The 21,879-nt window shown below is 41.6% G+C and overlaps 1 protein-coding gene and 1 long non-coding RNA gene across 5 annotated transcripts; one reads left to right on the top strand and one right to left on the bottom strand.

Annotated features, from left to right (window-relative positions):
* Positions 1-371: 371 nt before the first annotated feature.
* Positions 372-21,814, bottom strand: LOC137125481 (NLR family CARD domain-containing protein 3-like). Of its 4 annotated transcripts, XM_067501000.1 has the most exons (11): positions 21,220-21,814; positions 20,658-20,777; positions 20,419-20,544; positions 19,964-20,089; positions 15,836-15,914; positions 15,445-15,673; positions 4,907-6,698; positions 4,619-4,792; positions 4,215-4,382; positions 2,959-3,005; positions 372-2,800 (listed from the first exon to the last, which is right to left on the bottom strand). In XM_067501000.1, exons 2-11 carry the CDS (start codon positions 20,744-20,746, stop codon positions 2,262-2,264), a joined length of 3,369 nt encoding a protein of 1,122 aa, XP_067357101.1. In that variant the 5' UTR covers positions 20,747-20,777; positions 21,220-21,814; the 3' UTR covers positions 372-2,261. The 4 variants fall into 4 exon arrangements, with proteins under 4 accessions (XP_067357101.1, XP_067357102.1, XP_067357103.1 ...); XM_067501001.1 differs by lacking the exons at positions 15,836-15,914; positions 19,964-20,089; positions 20,419-20,544; positions 20,658-20,777; positions 21,220-21,814 and adding an exon at positions 11,647-11,711 and having other exon boundaries at positions 15,445-15,511; XM_067501002.1 differs by lacking the exons at positions 15,445-15,673; positions 15,836-15,914; positions 19,964-20,089; ... (1 more) ...; positions 20,658-20,777; positions 21,220-21,814 and adding exons at positions 11,647-11,711; positions 13,064-13,146.
* On the top strand, positions 16,480-19,164 carry LOC137125583 (uncharacterized). The gene is made up of 4 exons (XR_010914171.1): positions 16,480-16,712; positions 17,510-17,672; positions 18,194-18,288; positions 18,382-19,164. It is a non-coding gene; the product is annotated as an uncharacterized lncRNA (long non-coding RNA).
* Positions 21,815-21,879: the final 65 nt, after the last annotated feature.

The following is a 21,879-nucleotide window of genomic DNA, read 5'->3' as shown; positions in this document are numbered from 1 at the left end:
GACTTTGGTTCTCTAGGGCCGAACACTTCAGAACATAACAACTTTAAAAACATGATGACATTTTGATTCAGAGCTGGAGAAATGAGACGTCAGGAAATCTCAAAATGATCCAGGATTTTGTTCCCAAAATGAATCTAAATAGAACTTTCAGCCTCATCAGGACAGATTTTCACTAAATGCTGTGATTACTGATTACTAGTCAGTGCAGCTCTAATGTGACTAATATCTTGGTAAATCTGGACTTTTTCTAAACAGACTGCAGAAGAAATAAAAAAATTTACACAGACTATCCATAGTGGAAAGTAAACTAGCTGCTTGTTTTATACATCAAAAGGTATGTAATATCAACTAAACCCCTCTAACTTGAACAATTAACTTCAATAAACTTTAATAAACAATAAAATGAGCAAGGTAAACAGGGTAGGTACGGCAGATAGATACTGGTGCCTTTGGAGACTGCAGTCCAGCAGTAAAAAATGACAAACAAAAAAAACAATATTAAAAGCTTTGTGCTCACTCCAAATAACGGTAAAGCTGAAGAAAGAGGCCACATTAAGCAGCATGTAAATACACAATAAATGCCATCAAAGTAACAAAAGCAAATTGGACAAGTCCAAAGTCCAAGATGTGGATCACGATAGTATGCATACACAACAGTGGTGTGCTACGTAGAGCCTTCTGCGTTGTTTGCCATCACTAAACGGCAGCAGTGATGGCAAATTGTTTTTTAAATTCATTCTTGTTTTATTTTTCTGTCCCACTAACTTACATAACGTGTTAAATACACATTGTTAATAAGAATCAGAATCAGAATCAGGTGTCAGGTGCTTATTATTATTATTATAATCTAGAACCTAAAGTTAGAATGCAAAGGTGTGACAAACAACAATTATAAAGTATGTACACAGAGACAGAATACAATACAATACAATACAACTTGAAAAAAAAAAAGAGAGTCACTGTCCGTGAGTAGGGGGGATTATCTGGGGGGGCTTTGGGCGCTCTGCAGCAGACTGACTGCAGCGGTGAATAAACTGTTCTTGTGATGTGAGGTCCTGGTCTTGATGGACTGGAGCCTCTCGCCAGAGGGGAGGGGCTGAAACAGTTTGTGTCCGGGATGAGAGGGATCGGCTGCAATCCTGGCTGCCGTTCACTGGGTCCTGGAGACGTATAGCTCCTGGAGAGATGTGAGGCTGCAGAAAATAACCTTCTCAGCTGAGTGGATGATGGGCTGCAGCTTGGCCTTGTCCCTGGCTGTGGCTACAGCAAAGTAGACTGTGATGGATGATGTGAGAATGTATTCGAAGGCAGATGCCAGTGTTGAAGTTCACCATCATCTTCATAGGGAGGTGAAACTTCTTCAGCAGCTGCAGGAAGTACAGCCTCTGCTGTGCGTTCTTGGTGAGGGAGCTGATATTCTGCTCCCATTTGAGCTCTTGGGTAATTGTGGTGCCCAGGAAAAGAAGACCTTGACAGAGATGGCTGAAGTGTTGAAGAGGGTGACAAGGGGGAGGGGGGCTGGGTCTTTCCTGAAATCCACTATCATCTCCACTGTCTTGAGAGAGTTGAGCTCCAGGTTGTTTATGCCGAACCATGACACCAGACAGTCCATCTTACTCTATCAGAGATGAGGCCAATGAGGGTGGTGTCATCTGCAAACTTCAGGAGCTTGACAGACTTGTGTCCAGATGTGCAGCTGTTGGCATACAGGGAGAATAACAGAGGAGAAAGCACACAGCCTTGAGGGGGATCCGGTGCTGATGGTCCCCGAGTCAGAGATGTACCTCAACAGCCTCACAAACTGGCATCTGTCTGTCAGGAAGTGCGTAATCCACCTGCACATGGTGTCAAGAACGTAATAAATGGGAAAATGCAACAATCACCTTTTTCTACTCGTAGTTCCTCATTCCTCCAGGTCGGGTAGTAAACAGATTTTCTGCTTTGCTTTCCACTGCAATCAAAATGTTTCTAACTGACTCTCGCTTGGCTGTAACTGAACTACTTCAAAGCACATTTGCATACATTTAGTTTTCCCTCAATTTCCCACAGCCCGGTTCCTCTTGCATCTGAAGCACACAGCAGGTGGAACTCAGCAGCACAGCTTGTTTTCCATTGAAAATGAATGGGCACATCCTATATGATGCAAGTCTCTTTTCATCATAAATACCTTTCATATTTTACAGCAATTTATTCTATCATTTATGTACCATCAGTGGTGCTTCTGTTTTACTGAGTCAGTCTCTGATAGCAGACTCTCTCTACTACACTGAACAAAGAGAGAACGAAGAACCAGGCTTGGACCAGAACCCAAATCCAAACCCAGGATAAACAGTTTTAGTGAATGTGGTGTTGAAGGTGTGGAGGTGGATCAGTTTCTCAGAGGAGACTCTGTAGAAGGACAGAGTCCCAGCAGGACAGTCCACATACACTGCTACTCTGTTAGAGATGGAGGACGAGGAGATGGATGTTTGTCTGTTATTGTGCCTGACACAGTAACCACCATCTGAGCATCTCAGACTCCAGGACTTATTGTTCATTCCAAACACACACTCTTCACCATCTCCTCTCCTTCTGATCCCCCTGTAACTCAATGATACATGAACCAGTCCACTCCACTCAACCTCCCAGTAACAGCGACCGGTCAGACCATTACTACACAGCAGCTGAGGACTAAAATCAAATCGGTTTGGATGATCAGGATATGATTGATCCTCCTCTACATAAGTCACTTTCCTGTTGTTGTCAGACAGTTTGAGGTGTGCGTATGCTGTGTTTGTGTCCAGTGTAAATTCACAAAAATCTGATGGAGAGAACAACACAACACAAACAGCTGCAGTTATTAATCCATCATCTGTTCATTTCTTGACACTCTGATGATGTGAATGAGATATGTGACAGTTTGAAGATGGTTGAATGTTGCTGCTTTGTTTCCATCAATCTCATTAAAAACACACTTACACTTCCTCAGACCTGGTCTCAGCCATCGGTCTCCACCAGGCTCCAACCTGAAAGGAGGAGGGGGGTCAGAGCAGCACATTCTCTGTCATCATGCACACATGGACATTACATGGCTCTCAGACACAAACTAGTATAAACGGTTTAAGTCTAAAACCCTACGCTTTGACAAATTTACGTGAAATGCAGCAACTCAAAAGTATTGTTCCAGTGGTTAAAGCAAATTTAAAGTTTATTTTACAAATTATTTATCTTTTCTTTTTAATAGTTAGACTAACAGGTTTGAAAACATGGGGTCTCATACAAGAACTAATAGTACAAACAGCCCTGTTCTTGAAAAGAGCATATTATGCACAATTTATTGTTCATATCTATTTTCTGAATCTAATAAGAGAGTGGCTGGATGTGACTGTGAGAGTGGCAGTTAAGGAATGTGTTACCTTGCCATAAAAATGGGGGGCAACTTTCTGGAGCTAGACCTGGGACAGGTGCTCATAAGAAAGAGTGTGGTGGCTAGACCATGTTTCATGGAACTACAGGCAAAGAAACTGGATAATGCATGAACTGTGATCGTTTGCAGCCAAATGTGACACAACTGGGATTAGAGTCAGCATATTTCTGTGATGAAAAATCAGGGATTGCCTAGTTTTGTGCCTTTGAAAGGATTGTCCAAGTTTTAGAGGAGTTTAGACAGCATCCTCCTCCCAGCCATGACATCTAGAGGGTCCAGCTTGACCCCCAGAACAGAGCTGGCCCTCCTGATTAATTTGTCTACTCTGTTATTGTTTATCACCTTCATGTTGCTGTCCCTGCATACCACATCACAGAATTTGATACTGACCATTACAGAGCTTTAAATTTGCCAGTAAGTCTATATTCCAACCTTCACCTTTGGTCATGAGCTCTGCATTGTGACTGAGGTTGCGAATACAAGCAGCTGAAACAAGCTTCGTCTGTAGAGTGGGCAGGCTCAGCCTTAGAAATAGGGTAGAAAGGTCATTTGGAGGGAGGTTGGAGAAGAGCCCTTCCTATTTTGCATCCCCCACTTAAAAAAAAAAAACTAAGGTGGATCGGAAATCTCATTAGGATGCCTCATGTGTGCCTTCCAGTAGAAGCTTTCAACTCAAGAAAGGCCTTGGGGTAGACCCAGGATATACTGATTTTATGTAGAAAATATTGCTAGGGAGAAAGACATGTGGAAGATCTTGTTGAAACTGTGGCCACAGTTGAAAATAATTGATGGGTGGATGTCTCCATACCTGAGAGTGTCCAGTCTCGTGTGTGGATTCTCCAGTCCAGCAGACAGCAGCTTCAATCCTGAGTCTCCTGGATGATTGTAGCTCAGGTCCAGTTCTCTCAGGTGCGAGGAGCTCAGAGCTGAGGCCAGAGAAGCACAACCTTCCTCTGTGATCAGACAACCTGACAGTCTGCAGACACACATAACACAGATGGCAGAGGCTGAAGGTACTGCTGTGTGCAAATACAAGATGAAACTGTACTGTAAACTGTAACAAACAAGAAAATAATCAAATAATTTTTTAAATAAGAAAGTACTTTGACAAGTTACTTCAGCAGAACCAGTTGTATTTGGATTAGCATGTTAACCACTAATGCAAACCACTAATGAAATTGTCCTCAACTTAACAGTTTAATAAAGTCTGACCTCAGAGTTCTCAGTTTACAGTGTGGACTTTCCAGCCCAGCAGACAGCATCTTCACTCCTGAATCTTGCAGGTTGTTGTTACTCAGGTCCAGTTCTCTCAAACTAGAAGACTGGGAGCTGAGAACTAAGGACAGACCTTCACAGCTTCTCTCTGAGAGGTTACAGCCACTCAGTCTGAAGAAGAAAGAAAAAAAAAAACAACAGAATCTATTTAATATTCTTTTTTGTTGAAGGACAGCAGTGTCTTAATTCTGTATAATGAATAGATCCAACTATCTGTTTACTCACATTGCTCTCTTTGAGGTTTTGATAACTGGCAGCAGTCGTTGAAGAGCCTCCTCTGAAGCAGAGTAAGTTTTCAAGTCAAACACATTTAAATCTTTTTCTGATAACAGTAAAATGAATCCCAGAGCTGACAACTGAGCAGGTGACAGTTTATCTGTGGAGAGACTTCCTGAACTCAGGTACTGTTGAATCTGCTCCACTAGAGAACGGTCATTCAGTTCATTCAGACAGTGGAACAGGTTGATGCTTTTCTCTGCAGACAAATTCTGACTCATCTTTTTCTTGATATATTCAGTTGTATTCTTATTTGTCTTTGAGTTCATTTGTTTCTGTGAAAACAGGCCACTTAGCATTGACTTATTGCTTTGGAGTGAAAAGCCCAGGAGGAAGCGAAGAAACAAGTCCAGGTGTCCATTTGGACTCTGAAGGGCCTTATCCAAAGCACTTTGGTAGAAGTTTGTCTGTGCAGATTCATCTGTCATTGTTTCAGACATCTGTGATGATTGTTCCTCTGACAGCAGATTGATTCCAGAGTTGATGAAAGTCAGATAGACATGAAGAGCAGCCAGAAACTCCTGAACACTCAGATGGACGAAGCAGAACACCTTCTCCTGGTACAGTCCTCTCGCCTCTATAAAGATCTGTGTGAACACTCCTGAGTACACTGAGGCTGCTCTGATATCGATGCCACACTCTGTCAGGTCTGATTCATAGAAGATCAGGTTTCCTTTCTGCAGCTGCTCAAAAGCCAATTTTCCCAGACACTCAATCATCTTCTTGTTCTCTGGACTCCAGTGTGGATCTGTCTCAGCTCCTCCATCATACTTAATGTTCTTCAGTTTGGTCTGAACCACCAGGAAGTGGATGTACATCTCAGTCAGGGTCTTGGGCAGCTCTTCTCCCTCTCTAGTTTTCAACACATCCTCCAGAACTGTAGCAGTGATCCAGCAGAAGACTGGGATGTGGCACATGATGTGGAGGCTTCGTGATGTCTTGATGTGGGAAATGATCCGGTCAGCCTGCTCCTCGTCTCTAAACCTCTTCCTGAAGTACTCCTCCTTCTGTAGGTCACTGAACCCTCTGACCTCTGTCATCATGTCAACACACCAAGGAGGTATCTGATTGGCTGCTGCAGGTCGTGTGGTGATCCAGAGGCGAGCAGAGGGAAGCAGGTTCCCCCTGATGAGGTTTGTCAGCAGCACATCCACTGAGGTGGACTCTGTAACATCAGTCAGGATCTCATTGTTGTGGAAGTCCAGAGGAAGTCGACACTCATCCAGACCGTCAAAGATGAACACAACCTGGAACTCTTCAAACCTGCTGATTCCTTTGGTTTCAGGAAAGAAGAGATGAACAAGTTCCACCAAGCTGAACTTTTTCTCTTTCAGCACATTCAGCTCTCTGAAAGTCAATGGAAATGTGAACTGTATGTCCTGGTTGGCTTTGTTTTCAGCCCAGTCCAGAGTGAACTTTTGTGTTAAGACTGTTTTACCAATGCCAGCCACTCCCTTTGTCATTACGCTTTTAATTGGTCCATCTCTTCCAGGTGAGGCTTTAAAGATGTCTTCTTGTCTAATTGTTGTTTCTGGTCTGACTGGTTTCCTGGATGTTGTTTCAATCTGTCTAACCTCATGTTCATCATTGACCTCTCCAGTCCCTCCCTCTGTGATGTAGAGCTCTGTGTAGATCTGATTCAGAAGGGTTGGGTTTCCTGCTTTAGCGATGCCCTCAAACACACACTGGAACTTCTGCTTCAGGTTAGACTTTAGTATAGGCTGGCACATGATTGACGATTCTAAAAGAGAACAAAAGTTTCATAATTTACTATAGCGTTTTTTATACCCACTTTGATCATATTTGTTACTTCTGATGATGATAGAACATTTGTACAAGCTGAAAATGCATTGGTATTATGTCAGGTTTAGGGTGCTGTTTTTTCCCTTACACTCAATTTACATGGAGGGGAAGCAAACTTTACCCTGTTTTCATTTCAAAGTTCCAGGGCTAAACGACTGAAAACTTTTTTAAAAATGCAAACAAAACAAAAGGTAGCCATTGAGATGCTATGATGCTAATGTCTTTCACTGACAGCTGAACCTTCGTGAAAATCATTCATCAAATATTTAGCTATATGTTTAAATCCTGAAAGGCAAAGGTCCAGAAGAAGTCGGTGACTGGAGGACTTATCAGAAATATTAACCTCATCTGTTTTTCCTACAAAATACAGTTAAGCTTGTTAGCTTTACCTGTTCTTTATTGAGACATAGTCATTGTTCAGGATGTTTTGAACTTTAAATGTTTTCCAAGAAAAAAGCATCAAACTGCTGTAACATTAACACACAGTGTGCAGTAGTTAGCAAATAAGTAAAAGGATAAGCCAAAAGAAAAAATTGATTAGCATTTAGTAATAGTAGTAATATGTGCGATGTAGGTAGAATAGTCTTGTTGTCTTCTCTACATAATTTTTATGTCACGACTCTTCAGTGTCTTTGACACCACACTGGGACACACCAGGGACACACTTGTCCTTCACAGACTTGTCAGACCCAGAGAATTTGTTTTCCGATGTTTGGGAATCAATAATGTCAGTGCCTCTCAAAACACTATTTAAACAACATTGATAAAACATTGATACATTTTCACCACATGGATTGACCATGTTTGTAAAGATTTAATCATCCAGAATAAGCTGGGTGACTTTGTATGTTAGTGCATCTGCATAGAAATGTGTCCAATATCTCTTAAATGCTGTCTCTCCCCTTACTTCATTCACTCTGAAATGCAAAATGCCTCACTTTTTAAAATCTGGCAGGGCATCAAGCTGCACTCAAATGAGCAGTCTGAAAGCCTGAATAGAGGCTATAAGCTGCAGAGTTACTCTGGAACAAAAGCAGGACTAACTGAAGAGTTGGAACGCTTTTAAAATTATTAAAGACTCATAACTAAATACTTACACTATGATATTTCATTTGACAGGTCACTCCTTAAGACTTATCTGTCCTCTGATTTCTCTCTCTTGCTGCCAGTATACTGTCTGTCATAAGTTTAGGTAATAGGACCCAGAAGCACAGACACAAGGGAAAGGTTTAAGATAGTGTATTGATAATAGTAGAAATAGATGATTCGTGATTTTAAGCCTGGGGAGTCTGATTTCAGGTTGCAGTTTACGGAGCGACAGAGAAGGGGAGACCGAGCATTATAGCCGGAGACATCATGGGATTGAACATACTGTTCACTAGGAGGAAAAGGTGAGTGAGTGGGGAGAGCAGAAACTAGCAGAGCAGAGCTGGGCAAAATCCAGATCAGAGGCCGTCAGACGCTGTCTAGACAGGGAGTTTGAAGTCCACAGAGCAAATTGGGTCAGGTCCGAATGAGTACTGCAGGAACTGGAACTGGACAGAAAACACGGGAGACAGGAGACAGGCTGGGGCAGAGCACAACATGGTTAGAGCACTGACAAGGTCCAAGTATAAAGAATCCAGTATCCAGATGACAGAGCACAGGGTCAGGTTCAGAAATCTCAGGTTCTGATCCAGTAAGCCAATACAGAGCAGTTAGCCGCCTGGCAGGCAGGCAATAGGCAAACAGGCTGGTAGGTTAGGATTCAATCCAAACAACACGTACAGAATGACTTGAAGGCTCACTGAAGTTATGCAGAGAGAATCTGGCAGGGAAAGAGCTAGGTTTAAATAGCCAGGGGAACAGGTGAAAACAATCAGGCGTGGTGAGGGCGTGCTTGGGCAGATCGGATGGAAGACCCCCTTTCCAGGCTTTTAAATAGAGGTAGTTTGTATCCATACACTGTCTGAAATGGTGTTACCCCCGGAGCTGATGATGGTAGAGAGTTGTGTGCGTATTCAACCCAGACTAGATTCTTGGACCAGGAGGAGGGATCCAGAGAACAGAGGAGACAGGCCAGTCTCCAGATCCTGATTCAATCTCTCAGACTGGCCATTAGACTGGGGATGGAATCCAGAGGACAGGCTGACTGTGACCAAGAGCAACCTGTAACAAGCAACTCTCTCCAGAATCTGGCTGTAAACTACATTCAGAGGGTTGTCAAGGGGGAGGGCATGAATCTTGAAGACGTGCTGTAGGAGAACCTGGGCTGTTTCCTTGGCAATGGGTAACCCAGGAAGGGGAATAAAGTGGGCCATCTTGGAAAATCTGTCGACCACTGTGAGAATGGCAGTGAATCCAGATGATTGGGGTAAACCAGTATTGAAATCCAGAGAGATGTGAGACCAGGGGGCCGGGGAACGGGGAGTGATTGAAGAAGGCCGGTGGGTGGTTTGTTGTTGGACTTGGCTTGAGTGCATGTAGGGCAAGCTGAAACAAACTCCTTAACATCTTTGTTGAGAGGTAGCCACCAGAATCTCTGTTGAACCGCAAAATGGTGCAAGTTACTCCCGGGTGACAGTACAAGTGGGAGGACTGACACCACTGTAAAACCCTGGACCTAAGAGAATCTGGAACAAAAAGATGATTGGAGGGACAAGAGGATGGGCCGGGTTGGTTCTGTTGAGCCTGAACGACCCCTCTCTAAATGTCTAACTCAATAATACCAAGGCGTACAGATGGAGGAAGAATTAAGTCAGGTACCTCAGGGTTGCTTGGAGATTCAAACTGATGGGAGAGGGCATCTGCTTAGTTATTCTTGGAACCAGGAGGGTAGGAGAGTATGAAGTTAAAATGATTAAAGAATAATGCCCAATGGGCCTGACAAGGATTAAATCTCTTGGCGGTCTTCAGATATTCTAGGTTCTTGTGGTAAGTGGGGACTATAAAGGGGTTCTCAGCCCCCTCCAACCAGTAGCGCCATTCTCTGCCTTGACGAACAGGTTAATTTGTAGGAGACATTGGAGTACACTCCAGACATGGCCACAATGCACATTCTCTGGGAGAGGGGGAGAGAGGGGGTGAGAGAGAGAATAATCTGCCACGTGGCATAGAACCAGGTGATAAGGAGGTGGCTTTGGCCTTGCTGAATATCTGCTTCAGGTCCAGATATATAGTAGGGACACAGGACAGGTCTGGGAATTCATCATGGGAACTTTCAGAAATGGTATCCAGAGACCCAGCGGCAGCTTGAAGACATGTAGATGAGCAGGGCCTCCACTCTAACAGAGGGTTGTGCCTTAGCAACCAAGCAGAGCCGAGAATTAGGGGTAAATGAGGAGAATGAATAATCTGAAATGTGATGGTCTCATGGTGATTTTCTATAGACAGATGAACTGTTTCAGAATGATAAGAGCTGGGATTGAGTAGATGACGATCAAGAACTCTGATCTTGAGTGGTTTGGAATCAGACCTAGTTTGAGTGCAAGTTGCTTGTCCATGAAATCTGTGTCCGCTCCTGAATCAACAAAAACAGATTGGGGTACAGTCTGAGATGGAAGATGGATGAGAGCCTGAAGAAGGGGACTCAGTAGCTGCCTCACTTGACCTGCTGAGCCCCTCCTTTTACTGGGCAAGACTGAACTCTGTGGCCCTGACCTCCAAAATACACACATAGGTTCATTCTGAAACATCGTTCCGAAAGTGCATCTTTAATCTGTTCAGAAAGCCCCTAATAAAAAAAGTCAACAAGCGCAGATTCATTCCAAGAGCTGTGGGAAGCCAAGGTGCGGAATTCGACAGAATATTCAAACACCGGCCCCCTGCCTTGAGTAATCTTAGTCAGGCGGCGTGATGCCTCCCTCTCTGGTCTTGTTGGATCAAAAACCTTGCAAAGCTCCTCAGAAAAATTCTTGAAGGACACCACTGAAAATGCATCTCACTCCCACTCTGCTGTGCCCCGCAAACAAGCTTGCCCGGAAAGCAGTGAGATGGTATATGCTACTTTGGCACGCTCCATGGGAAATGAAGAAGGCTGCAACTCAAATATTAATTTGCACTGAGTTAGAATGGGTCTGCAGCTGGATCACCTGAAACGCGTTCAGGAGGGCTTATCTTAGGTTCAGGTTCACTGAGGAGCGAGGTGGCAAAAGAGATAACCGTCTTAATTGTTGTGTGAGAGATTGGATGTCTGCTCGAAGGTCAGATAGAATGTCACAATGTTGTGATCTACCCTCTCTACTTGCACTTTCCAAGTATTCGTGTCTGAGGGGTCCATAGTGGGCAGATTGTGCTGTCATAAGTTAAGGTAATAGGACCCACAAGCACAGACAAAAGGGCAAGGTTTAAGATTTTGTTTATTGATAATAGGGTAAATAGATGATTGGAGATCCGAAGACTGGGGAGTCTGATTTCAGGAGCAACAGAGGTGGGGAGACCGAGCATTGTTGCCGGGGGCTGGGCAAAATCCAGATCAGAGGTCCTCAGACGCTGTCTAGACAGGGAGTTTGAGGTCCACAGAGCAGATTGGGTCAGTTCCGAAGTAGTACTGCAGGAAACAGGAACTGGACAGAAAACACGGGAGACAGGAGACAGGCTGGGGCAGAGCACAAGGGTTGGAACAAGGTCCAAGTATAAAGAATCCAGTATCCAGATGACAGATCACAGGGTTCTCAGGTTCAGAAATCTCAGGTTCTGATCCAGTAAGCTGACACAGGGCAGTTAAACAAGGCAAAGTCCACAATCTAAGGAACAGTGTCAATAATGAAATCAGAGTTCTGAGCCAGGCCAGAGAGAAACACAATCCAGGATCCAGGTCAGTTAAGCAGAGTTCAGATAATCAGAAAGACTTATGAAGCCAGGGGGTCAGACAGATAATCAGGTTCAGGGACAGATTCGAGTAGTACCTGGTATGCAGATGAGCTGGAGAGTTGCTTCACAGTTCGGCAGGCAAACTGATGAGACGGGCCACCTGACAGGTAGGCAATATGCAGACAGGTTAACAGGCTGGCAGGTTAGGATACAATCCAAAAGACACATAGAGAATGTTCCAGCAGTCCAGGAGTGGCTTCTACTAAAGGTGACAATGTCAACCCAGACACCCTGTGAATTTACTATGAAATGTTTGTAGCCTGTATAAAGACAGCATATTTATCTTAATACATATTACTATAATATGATGGAAGGAATATAGTGTTGCAGTTGTCACTTTAAACTAACCACAGAATTTGTCGAATTGTAAAACACTTTTATGCAAAAAGGCCTCTGTTACAACTGGCATATGATATTCAGTCTCAGAAAACCTACTCAACAATTTAGATTTGTGTACAGCCTGTGTGGTAGCAAAAAAATTGTCTGTGTCATTCTATGTGTTCTGAAAGAAAAGGGAAAAATAAAGTAAAAATCTCTCTCTCTCTCTCAGAAAGGGAAAGAAAGTAGGGAAGTATAAAATCGACTGGCATGCTTTCCAGAAGTGGGAAAGAGAGTCTGAAGTAAGAGCAGAAAAATCTTCTGGAGTTATGATGAAAATGAAAGATTAGGTACGGAGGACAAAAAGAAGGAGAAACAGAAATGTAGGGCAAGAGATAGTGTCCTGCCCCCACCATATGCTGTCTCCAGGTCTATTGCTCCTCCCGCACAAGGGACACAACCTCCACAGGGTACAGCTGTGGCCCCTGCAAGTGACCTAGCAAAGAAGGACTCAGAAGGAGAGGACGTTGAGCAAATTTACCCTGACCTGTCTTCCCTATATATTTCTTCCACACCATCTCAAAAACCAACTGTGAAAAAGACAAAAGAAGATTCTGTCTCGCTGAGTAAGGCTTTGTCACCATTAGCAGCTCCATTCGACTATTGGCTCAGAAGCCAAGGAAACAGAGGGGAAGTGAACCAAATGCCAATGATGACTTTCCCTAACCCACAACCTATGCCACAAAATCCTCAAGAACAAGCAAACTGGGCTCCAGAAGTGCTTGTCTAAGGACTGTGGCAACCAGATGAACTGAAGGAGGTGGCAGACGAATTACCTGATCCCCAAAGAACTGGTGGTGAGAAATGGGTTGCAGCACTGCAACAGCTACTTGCTATGTATAACCCAACTTTGCAGGAGGTGGAAGCTTTGTGTTGTAGATTTTTCAAACTACGATGGCCCAACATCCGACCTGCTAATTGGTCCACAACTGCGCCAGTGGGTTCACAGGCATTCAACACCATAATGGACACCCTGTATGAGGCTGTATGGGTCATTTTTCCCTTACAAGTCTGCTGGCCTGAGATTCATAACACAAAGCAGAAGGAGGATGAGTCAGCTGCTGACTATCGTACCTGTATGGAAAGTGTCCCGGTAATGCCGCCTACAGCCATTTTTTGAAGACTGCGTTAGTAAATGGTCTTCATCCTGGATTGAGAAGCCGAGTCATGACTTCTTGTGTAGGCTGGGAAACAGAGACTTTGGTGACCGTATGGTCACATGTTTTATATGCTGAAAGAAACAGGGTGGACTTTGATGACAAACAGGTGAAAAAGCTTCAAACTGCACAGCTGATCTTCTATCAGCAAGGTAGTGCAAAAGGTTGTGAATGGAGACCACCACAACAGAGTAGTACCAGAGACAGGAACAGGGGAGGGCGGTCAGAGCCCTATAACCAGCCGCGTGGACAGCATCTGGGTGGTGATAGAGACAAACTGCGGTGTTACACATGTGGTGGTTATGGACACAGGTCACGGGTCTGTCCCACAAGCAGAGAGGAGCAAGGCACAGAGGAATCTTGGCCACATGCGCCACCCCGGGGACTTGCTGTTCACTCTCCAGGACTGCAGGACTCCCAACCATAGGAGACAGCGGGGGCTGGTCAGAGCAATAAGCAGCATGGTACCACACACAGAAACACAATCTTTTACCGATAGACCAGTTATCGCATATAAACAGTATCTACAGTTAACATCTAATTACAAAACACCACCTAGAAAAAACAGCCAACATCCATGTGTTCTTCTCCGTGCTGGCATGTATTAAACTGAGATGGTTCATCATGCTGAGTTCTGTCTACAATTCTTCCAAGAGGGAAAATTTTTATCAACACAAATGACAGAAATGGGTCACTTCCAAAGTAAAGCCTATTGAATTTATACAAAGATAAACAAGATGCATGCTCGCTAATATATTTATAATACATATATTTATAATATATTTCACAAAAAAACTCTTTAGCTTTAGAGGATCACAGACCCTAAAGTTTGGACGTCACATCTAAATTCAGTTTAGTCCTTTGGCTGTTTTTTAAATTCTCTCTAGATTGAAAATGCAACACTGATTATCTTGGCTTTTGCCCTTTACAAAATTAAAATGATGCACATCACTGGTCTAAAAGACATAGTTTTGGTTTTGGTTTGGCTGGTGAGTGTTGAATGGTCCAACATGACTGGCTGTGACTTGAATCACTTTGCTAGGAAGGGACTAAGTTATGGACTGTACTTTGCCAAGACACCAACACTGGAATAACAATAGAAATAGGGCTGAACAATTTAAGAAAATAATAAATTTCTAACATGCCATTTTTTGTCTCCAAATGTTTTTCTTATGTAATATCTACGTTGAACAAGCTATACATGACAATACCCAAGCACAGGGTATCACATAAACTCCTCTTTCATGCTGGTAATGCATGTAAGGATTACTCGTCTCTGGTGGTCCAACAATTATGCACTCCAGAAATCGTTGGATAAAAAACACTGAACATTTATTAATTTCCACATTTCAACTGAACAGAATAACTCTACAGTACACGTTTACGAATAGTAAGGTCACAAACACGTAAAAACTGTGTGCTTCCACAGCTACACACTGAACCTTTCACTTCTACCTTGTTACAGTCCTTACTACGTTGTAGTCCGTCCTTTCTGCCAGGTCAAATAGCTGAATTTAAATCTCTGATAGCTGTAACTTGTAGCTCCTATAGCTGTGTCTGTACTCTCTGAAAGTTGAGCTGAACTACTTCTCTTGTAACAAACATATAGTAAACATTTTTTCTATGAAAAAGTGTTGAACAAACCTTAAAGGTACATATGTATGTACACTCATACATATGTTACTTTAACTAACCTTACAATACACATTATGAACAAAAATAGAGGAAACCCTGGTTGGCTCATACAGTGCAAATACCAACAACATGCAAACATGTCATCATGTGCCAGCTGACTGTGTTTCTAATCAATAACTTTTCCAACAAAATCCGGAAGGGGGGGCTTTTTAAAGTGCATTTTAAGGGCATTTGTGATGTTACCCGTGTGGCTGCTTCTTGAAAACACCTGTTGCTGCCATACATCCTCTCATTTAAAAGCAAATATATTTCCAAACGACTGACTTTATTGTCTGACTTAGTCTGGTCTCTTGTTCGTTGACAGCGGGGTTTGCTTTTGCTGAGCCCATTTTCACCACAGTAAACAGCCCAAACAAGTTAAACGTGTTTTGTTGTGATGTGTTAAATTGAATTTGAGAACAATTAATAGTTCAGCCCTAAACAGAAGCATGTAAGACAGCACCGTTTTGCAGAGTGTAATAGTATAAAGCCCATCCAGTTCCCTTTGATCACTACACAACGTCTAATATGTTAATTAATGTAGCTTTAGAGAATGTCTGTGCACATAATGTTGTCTTTTTGTAGGAAATATCATCTACATCAATTTAAAGATGTCATTCTTACTGTTCTGCAGACAGTCAACCAGCTCCTCCTGCTTCATTCTCCTCAGGAAGTTCACTGTGATCTTCAGAAATGACTTTCTGCTGCTCCTCCTCTGCTTTTCATCCTCACCATCCAACACCTCCTCATCCTCCCTCTGACTCTCTAAGCATTGTGAGTAATCTGGACTCAAACTTTTCTGGATCTTCTTCAGCTCGTTCTTCACAAAAGTGACAATGTTGTCCTCCAGCAGCTGGAACAGAAAACTATATGAATGACACAATCCAAGTAAAACCATGGAGCCAAACATCAGATCCATGTTGGACAGACTGACAATCCACTGGTTTAAAAAGTGCAGCATGGACATTATTGTGGACACAACATATAAAAAAGTAGTAGTTGTACATGTACAGACCATAAATATGGAGTCCAGGTGTGTTTGATGCTGCTGGGCAGACTGACCGCTGGGAACCTCTGCGCTCTGCTGGTCCACTCTGTGGAGGAATCACGAAGAATTAGCTCACGTCATGTCTGTCCACACAGAGACACAAACAAGGTAAAAGTCCATGAAGTGATATTTGGTTGTCAAAAGTGAATCAGAGACTCCCTGTGGTGGTAAAGGTTCACTTGTCCTGCTGATCCCACTGAGAATCAACAGCTCAATCTGCAGCTGGTTGCAGGTTTCAGCTACTGACAGTTCAGACAAATATAACTCTCTCCCTCCCTGACTGCTGAAATGTCCTGCATAGCCCTACACACAGGAAAAAAATGGTTCTTAAACGGTTCTTCAGAAGCCTGCATGGTTCTTTGAAAATCCATGCAGGCTTAAAGAACCATTTTTGTTGGTCAGTGGTTCTTTAATAATGTTATTCCAATAAAATAGCATTAATTTATGTGAGGTCTAATGTCACAAAAGTAGTTTGAGCTAATAATATTGTACTTTTACTTAAGTAGCATTTTGAATGCAGGACTTTTCCTTATAGTATTTTTATACTGTGGTATTGCTACTTTTATTAAAGTAAATGATCTGCGCGCCTCTCCAGCCGCTAATTCATTATTAAGTGTACTGCCAGAGAGAAAGAGAGGGATTACGTCATACCCAGGCTGCCACAGCTACCCGGGGTGCGCACGCGAAAAAACAAAAAGAAGAGGTGCGCACACGCAGAATGTCAGCGAGCAACGAGAACTTTTTTCCAAATTAAATTTCTAGGTGACTGCAGTTACTGTCATCGGTATTTGTACTGCGGTTTTTCCACTGGTCGTCTTCATCTCTGGATTCCGAGATAGATAAGGTAAAGTATTTTCACACAAACGTTTTTACGTGTTGTTGTTTGTTAGCGTTCAATGTAATACGTTTGCTAAGCTTCCTGTAGTGTTAGCTGCTAAATGCTGCCTTTAGTGTTAGCTAGACTGATACAAGTAACTTTAACGTTACATATTTGGAAAGTAACGTTAATGTCAACACATCAAATGGCACCTGAAGTTTTTTTGTAATAACTATATTTCAAAGACTGTCGCTGTGTTGTTTGCTTATAGGTGACTTGTTGTCCATATGGGAAAAATCGGAGCCTTTTTTCATCAGTAACGCTACTAGAGAGCGCGGCCGCGTTGTTTTTATTCAGGTGACTCGTAGGAAAATTCAGTAGAGCAGGTTTTGAATACTGGAATACAGAAATGCACTGACTACAGCAGATTATGTGCTTTTTAGAATAATACAAGTATTTTGAATTTCAAAGATTCATTGGTTCTTAACCCTGGTCCTATCTTCTAGTTTCTGATTGACATAAAACAGCAAATTCAATAAAATTAATAGCATAATTGTTTTTATCACCTAATTCTTTACCCCGGATGCCCTTCCTGAGGTAACCCTCCCCAATTTCTTCTGAGCTTGGACCGGCTCTGCACAGCTGGGGAGTGGAATGGGCTGTTAGGGGTTTAGTGTCTTGCCCAGAGACACTTCAACATATAGCTGGGACAGAGGATCGAACCACTGACCCTGTGGTCAGACAGTACTAATTTTTGGTACTATTTGGTACTATTTTGCTACTGCATGATATCATGGTAGAATCCTAATATATTTTTATTTTAGGTTCTTGAAGAGGCATCAACTTTGCCTAAAACGGCCGAGGATGAAACAGTCAGAGGATTCAGTAAGCTGGCAAACAAGCTTGTGTCCATAGCACCAAACAGTGAACTCAAACGTCTCTGCCTACAGTCAGTTGACAACAGCCAAACAGACACAGAAAGAAATGGTAAGCAAACATGTTAATAACATCCTAGAATGATTTTTCAGCTTCATCCCAAATGCCACTTTTTACGGCTCTGACATGAACATCTGATAGGAAACGTCTTTTAATTTGCCAGCCCCAAGGCCTCTTAATCATGATCTGTAACAGGAAGTTGACAAGTTACACTAAGCTTTTGGATTGGCTTTCCCAAATTCTCGACTTTAAACCTATTGAAATATTCTTGACCATGCATAAGAATCAGGCCTGTGCCACAAAAGCAACACATTTTATTTAGCTCTACCAAAAGAAGAGTTGTTAAATATCTAACCAGAGTTCTACCACAAGCTTGGTTATGGCTACATATTAAACATGTTTGTTGTATAACTCATCTTCATAGCATAGGTCTTCAAAGAAATAATTTAAATCCTAATGTTGTCATGCCCATGATGAGTGTATGTAAACTTTCATTCACAACTGTATACAGTATCCAAAATGTGTAAAGGCTCTTCTCCTGCCCTGTGATCTCTACATATGTTCATTTTTAGGTCAGATGGTGAACACAGCGATACGTCAGCGATACTGCCTTCTGTTTTCAAAGAGACTGCCTGCCATCTGTGTGTCATTAATTGAATTTTCCAAGGTGATTTTTAATAATTAAAAAAATAATAATTATGATTTCTAGAAAATTATATTCTATGGAGCTATGAGTGTGATTTGTCATTTATTTTTTCAGGATCCACTCAGCCCAGTGCCCACAATTGTGGGCACCAGTGATGGCAAGCCCCAGAATGACTGCACTGAGCTCAATGTCCAGATGGATGGACACAAAATGATATTGGACAGTGGGGAAGTAAACATTTCTCTGGCTCTGAGTATTGCGTTGTCCCTTTTACTATGTCTACAATGTTGCCTATCCAGGTCCGCTGAAAAATACTTTTTGGAAGTATTTGTTCTGAAGCTTGAAACTTTGACGACTACTGCACCAATAGCTGTGCAAAGAGTGGCAAATGAACTTAATGTGTCCTAGTCTCCTAGTGCCAGCAAATTTTAAGAAGAGCCTTGCATTGTCCGGAAATGGACTAATCTTGAACAATAATTCAAACATGAAAGTCTTGATACAGAAAAGCTGTGAGATATAATTAATTGATTGGTAAGTCCATCTTTAGATAATAATTCTGCAACTGTTTTAATTTTCATATTAAAGTTGATGTTTAAATTGGCATGCAAAATGAAATTTTATATTTTGCTGTTTCTTAAACTGTTTTGTTTAACAAAAGAAAATATTTGTGGAGGCCACATTAGATTCCAGGATGTATTTTTTAATAACCAAATGTTTTATTAACCACATTGTCAATTTATTTATTGTTAAAAGGTGCTAGCTAGATTAACCTAAAATATAATTCTTGGTTGTTTTAGTACTAAATTATTTTTATATTATATTCATGAGGTCTTACATTATTTGTATGTGGTACATTTAAAAAAAAATAATAAAAAAATTTATATATATACCCTTTATACACCCTTTTATATATATATATATATATATATATATATATATATATATATATATATATATATATATATATATATATATATATATATATATATATTATATACTATATACTATACTATATACTATAGTTTGCATATAAACAATATATATATATATATAAAAAAAAACAGTGCAAGCCAAAGTTCTGTCATGTTTTACTGTGAATTTATGATTTCCCTGTATAAGACAGCTTGGACTACTGTATAAATATGTTATGTGGAATATGTTAATAGCTGTGCTGAGGGTGGAAATTGTTTTATTGTTTCTGTGTATGCTAAGTATGGTCAGTAAACCTTTTACATCAATGTTCTTGTACTTATTTTACCTGACACATCAATTGATGATATATTGTATTTTGAAAGGTTTCTTAAAAATGGTTCTTCAAAGAACCATTTTCTAAAAGGTTCTTTGTGGTACTAAAAATGGTTCTTCTATGGCATCAGTCTCAAGAACTATTTTTGGTTCTAGTTAGCACCTTTATTTTTCTGTGTGTATGAGAAATGAAATGAACTACTAAAGCTTCTCTGATTAATAGCAGCTCAAGCATGAATCAGGAACCTTTAAGGCACAATTGTGCTATATCTCAGTACTGTTAATGAATCAGGTGTTTGGCAGGTGGTTGATTTACATCTTATATCTTAACAGTAGAGTGAGTGTTAAACTCCTGTGTCACATCTGATAGACACACAGCTGGGTTAATTAATATGTTCATTTCCTTACTGAACAAAATCAACTAAAACTCCTTTCTGTAAGTAATTTTTACCTTCCATCAACAGTATATCTGAAATGAAGAGGAGGCTCCTTTGACCAGTCGCTCTTCATGGACATACAGCTGGGTCCAGCTTCAGGTCCAGATCCAGAATAGTCTGGTCTGTGCAGCTTCTCTGGTCTTGAACACAACACAGACAGATGTCAGAGTGTGAATAATGATGGTGATTTGGTAATGATTTAAAACTAGTCATGACAAGAGCGGAAGTAAACATGAAAGTTAAAGCTAAATATTGTTCCCCCAAAATCTATGAGTATGTAAAGTAAAGCTCTATGGAAGGTGTATTTATCAATGTGCCAAAAAACAAATCATTAGTTAAAAATACTGATGTTGGCATAGTTTCAGTGTCAATGCCAAGGACTAATTATGGCAGCTCTTTTTTGCAAACTGAGCTGTAAATGTATAATGGATAAAAAACTGCTGTCTTTCTGTCAGTTTGAATATATTACATTCCATCAGTAGACTGTCTGAAATGAAGAGGAGCCTCCATTGACCCGTCACTCTTCATGGACACACAGCTGGGTTCAGGTTCAGATCCAGGTCCAGCTGTGTCTGGTCTGTGCAGCTTCTCTGGTCTTGAACACAACACAGACAGAGGTCAGAGTGTGAATAATGATGGTGGAGTGATTGTTGGTGCTGAGCTCTGACATGGAGAAGAGTCATGGACAGTTAGAGATCCTCATCTCACCTCTGAGCTTTGGTCTGGCTCTCAGGTCCCCCACACAGAGTGGTTTTAGAGGGAGGGTCTCCCTCCTCTCTGTCCTCACACTGATCCATGCTGCTGACTTCACACACACTTTCTACCTTCCTGTGGAGAGGAAACACACATTCTTCATCTGCACATCAACACTTATCCTCCTCTCTATTATTTCTCCTTCAGACAGCAGTGGGATGCAGAGGAAGTTGCCATCATCTGCTCCACTTCTACCATCAGTCACTAGATGGTGGCACCAAGCTAATCACCAGCACATGATGGATGTTACAGACTTAGGTGTGGAGCTACTTTCGAAAAGCTGCTTCAGTACCAAGGACTCTGTTTTCACCTAATGACCATCAGCTGACTCCACATCTACTGATTCTAATGATTTTACTCTCTGACGTAAACAAACATGGCGGAGCTTCGTCCGTTTCTGCTGTGACTCAGTAAAGTTTCACTACAGCACTTCAGCTGCTGCTTCTAATCTTTCTACTGGGTCTAATGTTGATGAGGGAACAATAAAACCATTAAAACATAAAAACAGTTACTTTACCTTCAGGAGGAGAAAATCTTCTGCGCCACGGTGTTTTTTCAGTGAAAGTGAAACTAAACTGCAACATGTGGGTGTGTTTAAGTTTGTTTAGAGACACAAAGTTTGTGAAACTGTATCAGAAAGTAGCTTTAATGTAAAGCACTAGGTTTGTTACTTCCAATGTGTTTTTAATGTGGTTAAACATTCATTAAATACTTATTAAAAAAATACAACATAAAAAAAAGTTCTTTGATGTTGTGGCCAAATTGCACTGGCTGTCCTACATCAAGTCCCTTTTATGTGAACAGTGAGAACTAGATTTCTTCAACGTTGTGGACTTGTTTTGTCTTGAAATGTCATAAACGCACCACAGATTTGCTCCACCCTCCGCAGTGAGAGCGTCAGTGGTCGAGTGACGTAGAGAAGTAATGAAGGGAGAGAGCGGAGTTAGAGCCAAGCAGGAAACAAGAGAAATCAAACCGGATTTTCTGATCGTTTCTCTGCGGCTACGATGAAAAACACGAAGAAACTCGGTCACAGAAGGAAACTCGAGTAAAGGGAACTAAAGAGCAGTTCTGTGGCTTCTTTGCTCTGCAGGATTGTGTGAGCGCGTGTGTCTTCGGGTCTGTTAGTGCTGTTAAACCACGTGTGAAAATAAAACATACTGATACGATGTTGAAG

This window comes from Channa argus, chromosome 4 (genome assembly GCF_033026475.1).
Source record: "Channa argus isolate prfri chromosome 4, Channa argus male v1.0, whole genome shotgun sequence".
Lineage (NCBI taxonomy): Eukaryota > Metazoa > Chordata > Actinopteri > Anabantiformes > Channidae > Channa > Channa argus.
Note: the sequence above shows the minus strand (reverse complement) of the source record. Positions and strands in the feature narration are given on the sequence as shown.

What these genes read in the sequence shown, in the direction of transcription:
- LOC137125481 (XM_067501000.1), bottom strand. Translation starts at nt 20,746, where the DNA reads ATGGATCAGTGTGAGGACAGAGAGGAGGGAGACCCTCCCTCTAAAACC. An exon ending in TGTAAACTGAGAACTCTGAG is followed by an intron (nt 4,383 to 4,618) that starts GTCAGACTTTAT and finishes GTGTGTCTGCAG; the next exon opens with ACTGTCAGGTTGTCTGATCA. An exon ending in GAGACCAGGTCTGAGGAAGT is followed by an intron (nt 2,801 to 2,958) that starts GTAAGTGTGTTT and finishes TCTCTCCATCAG; the next exon opens with ATTTTTGTGAATTTACACTG.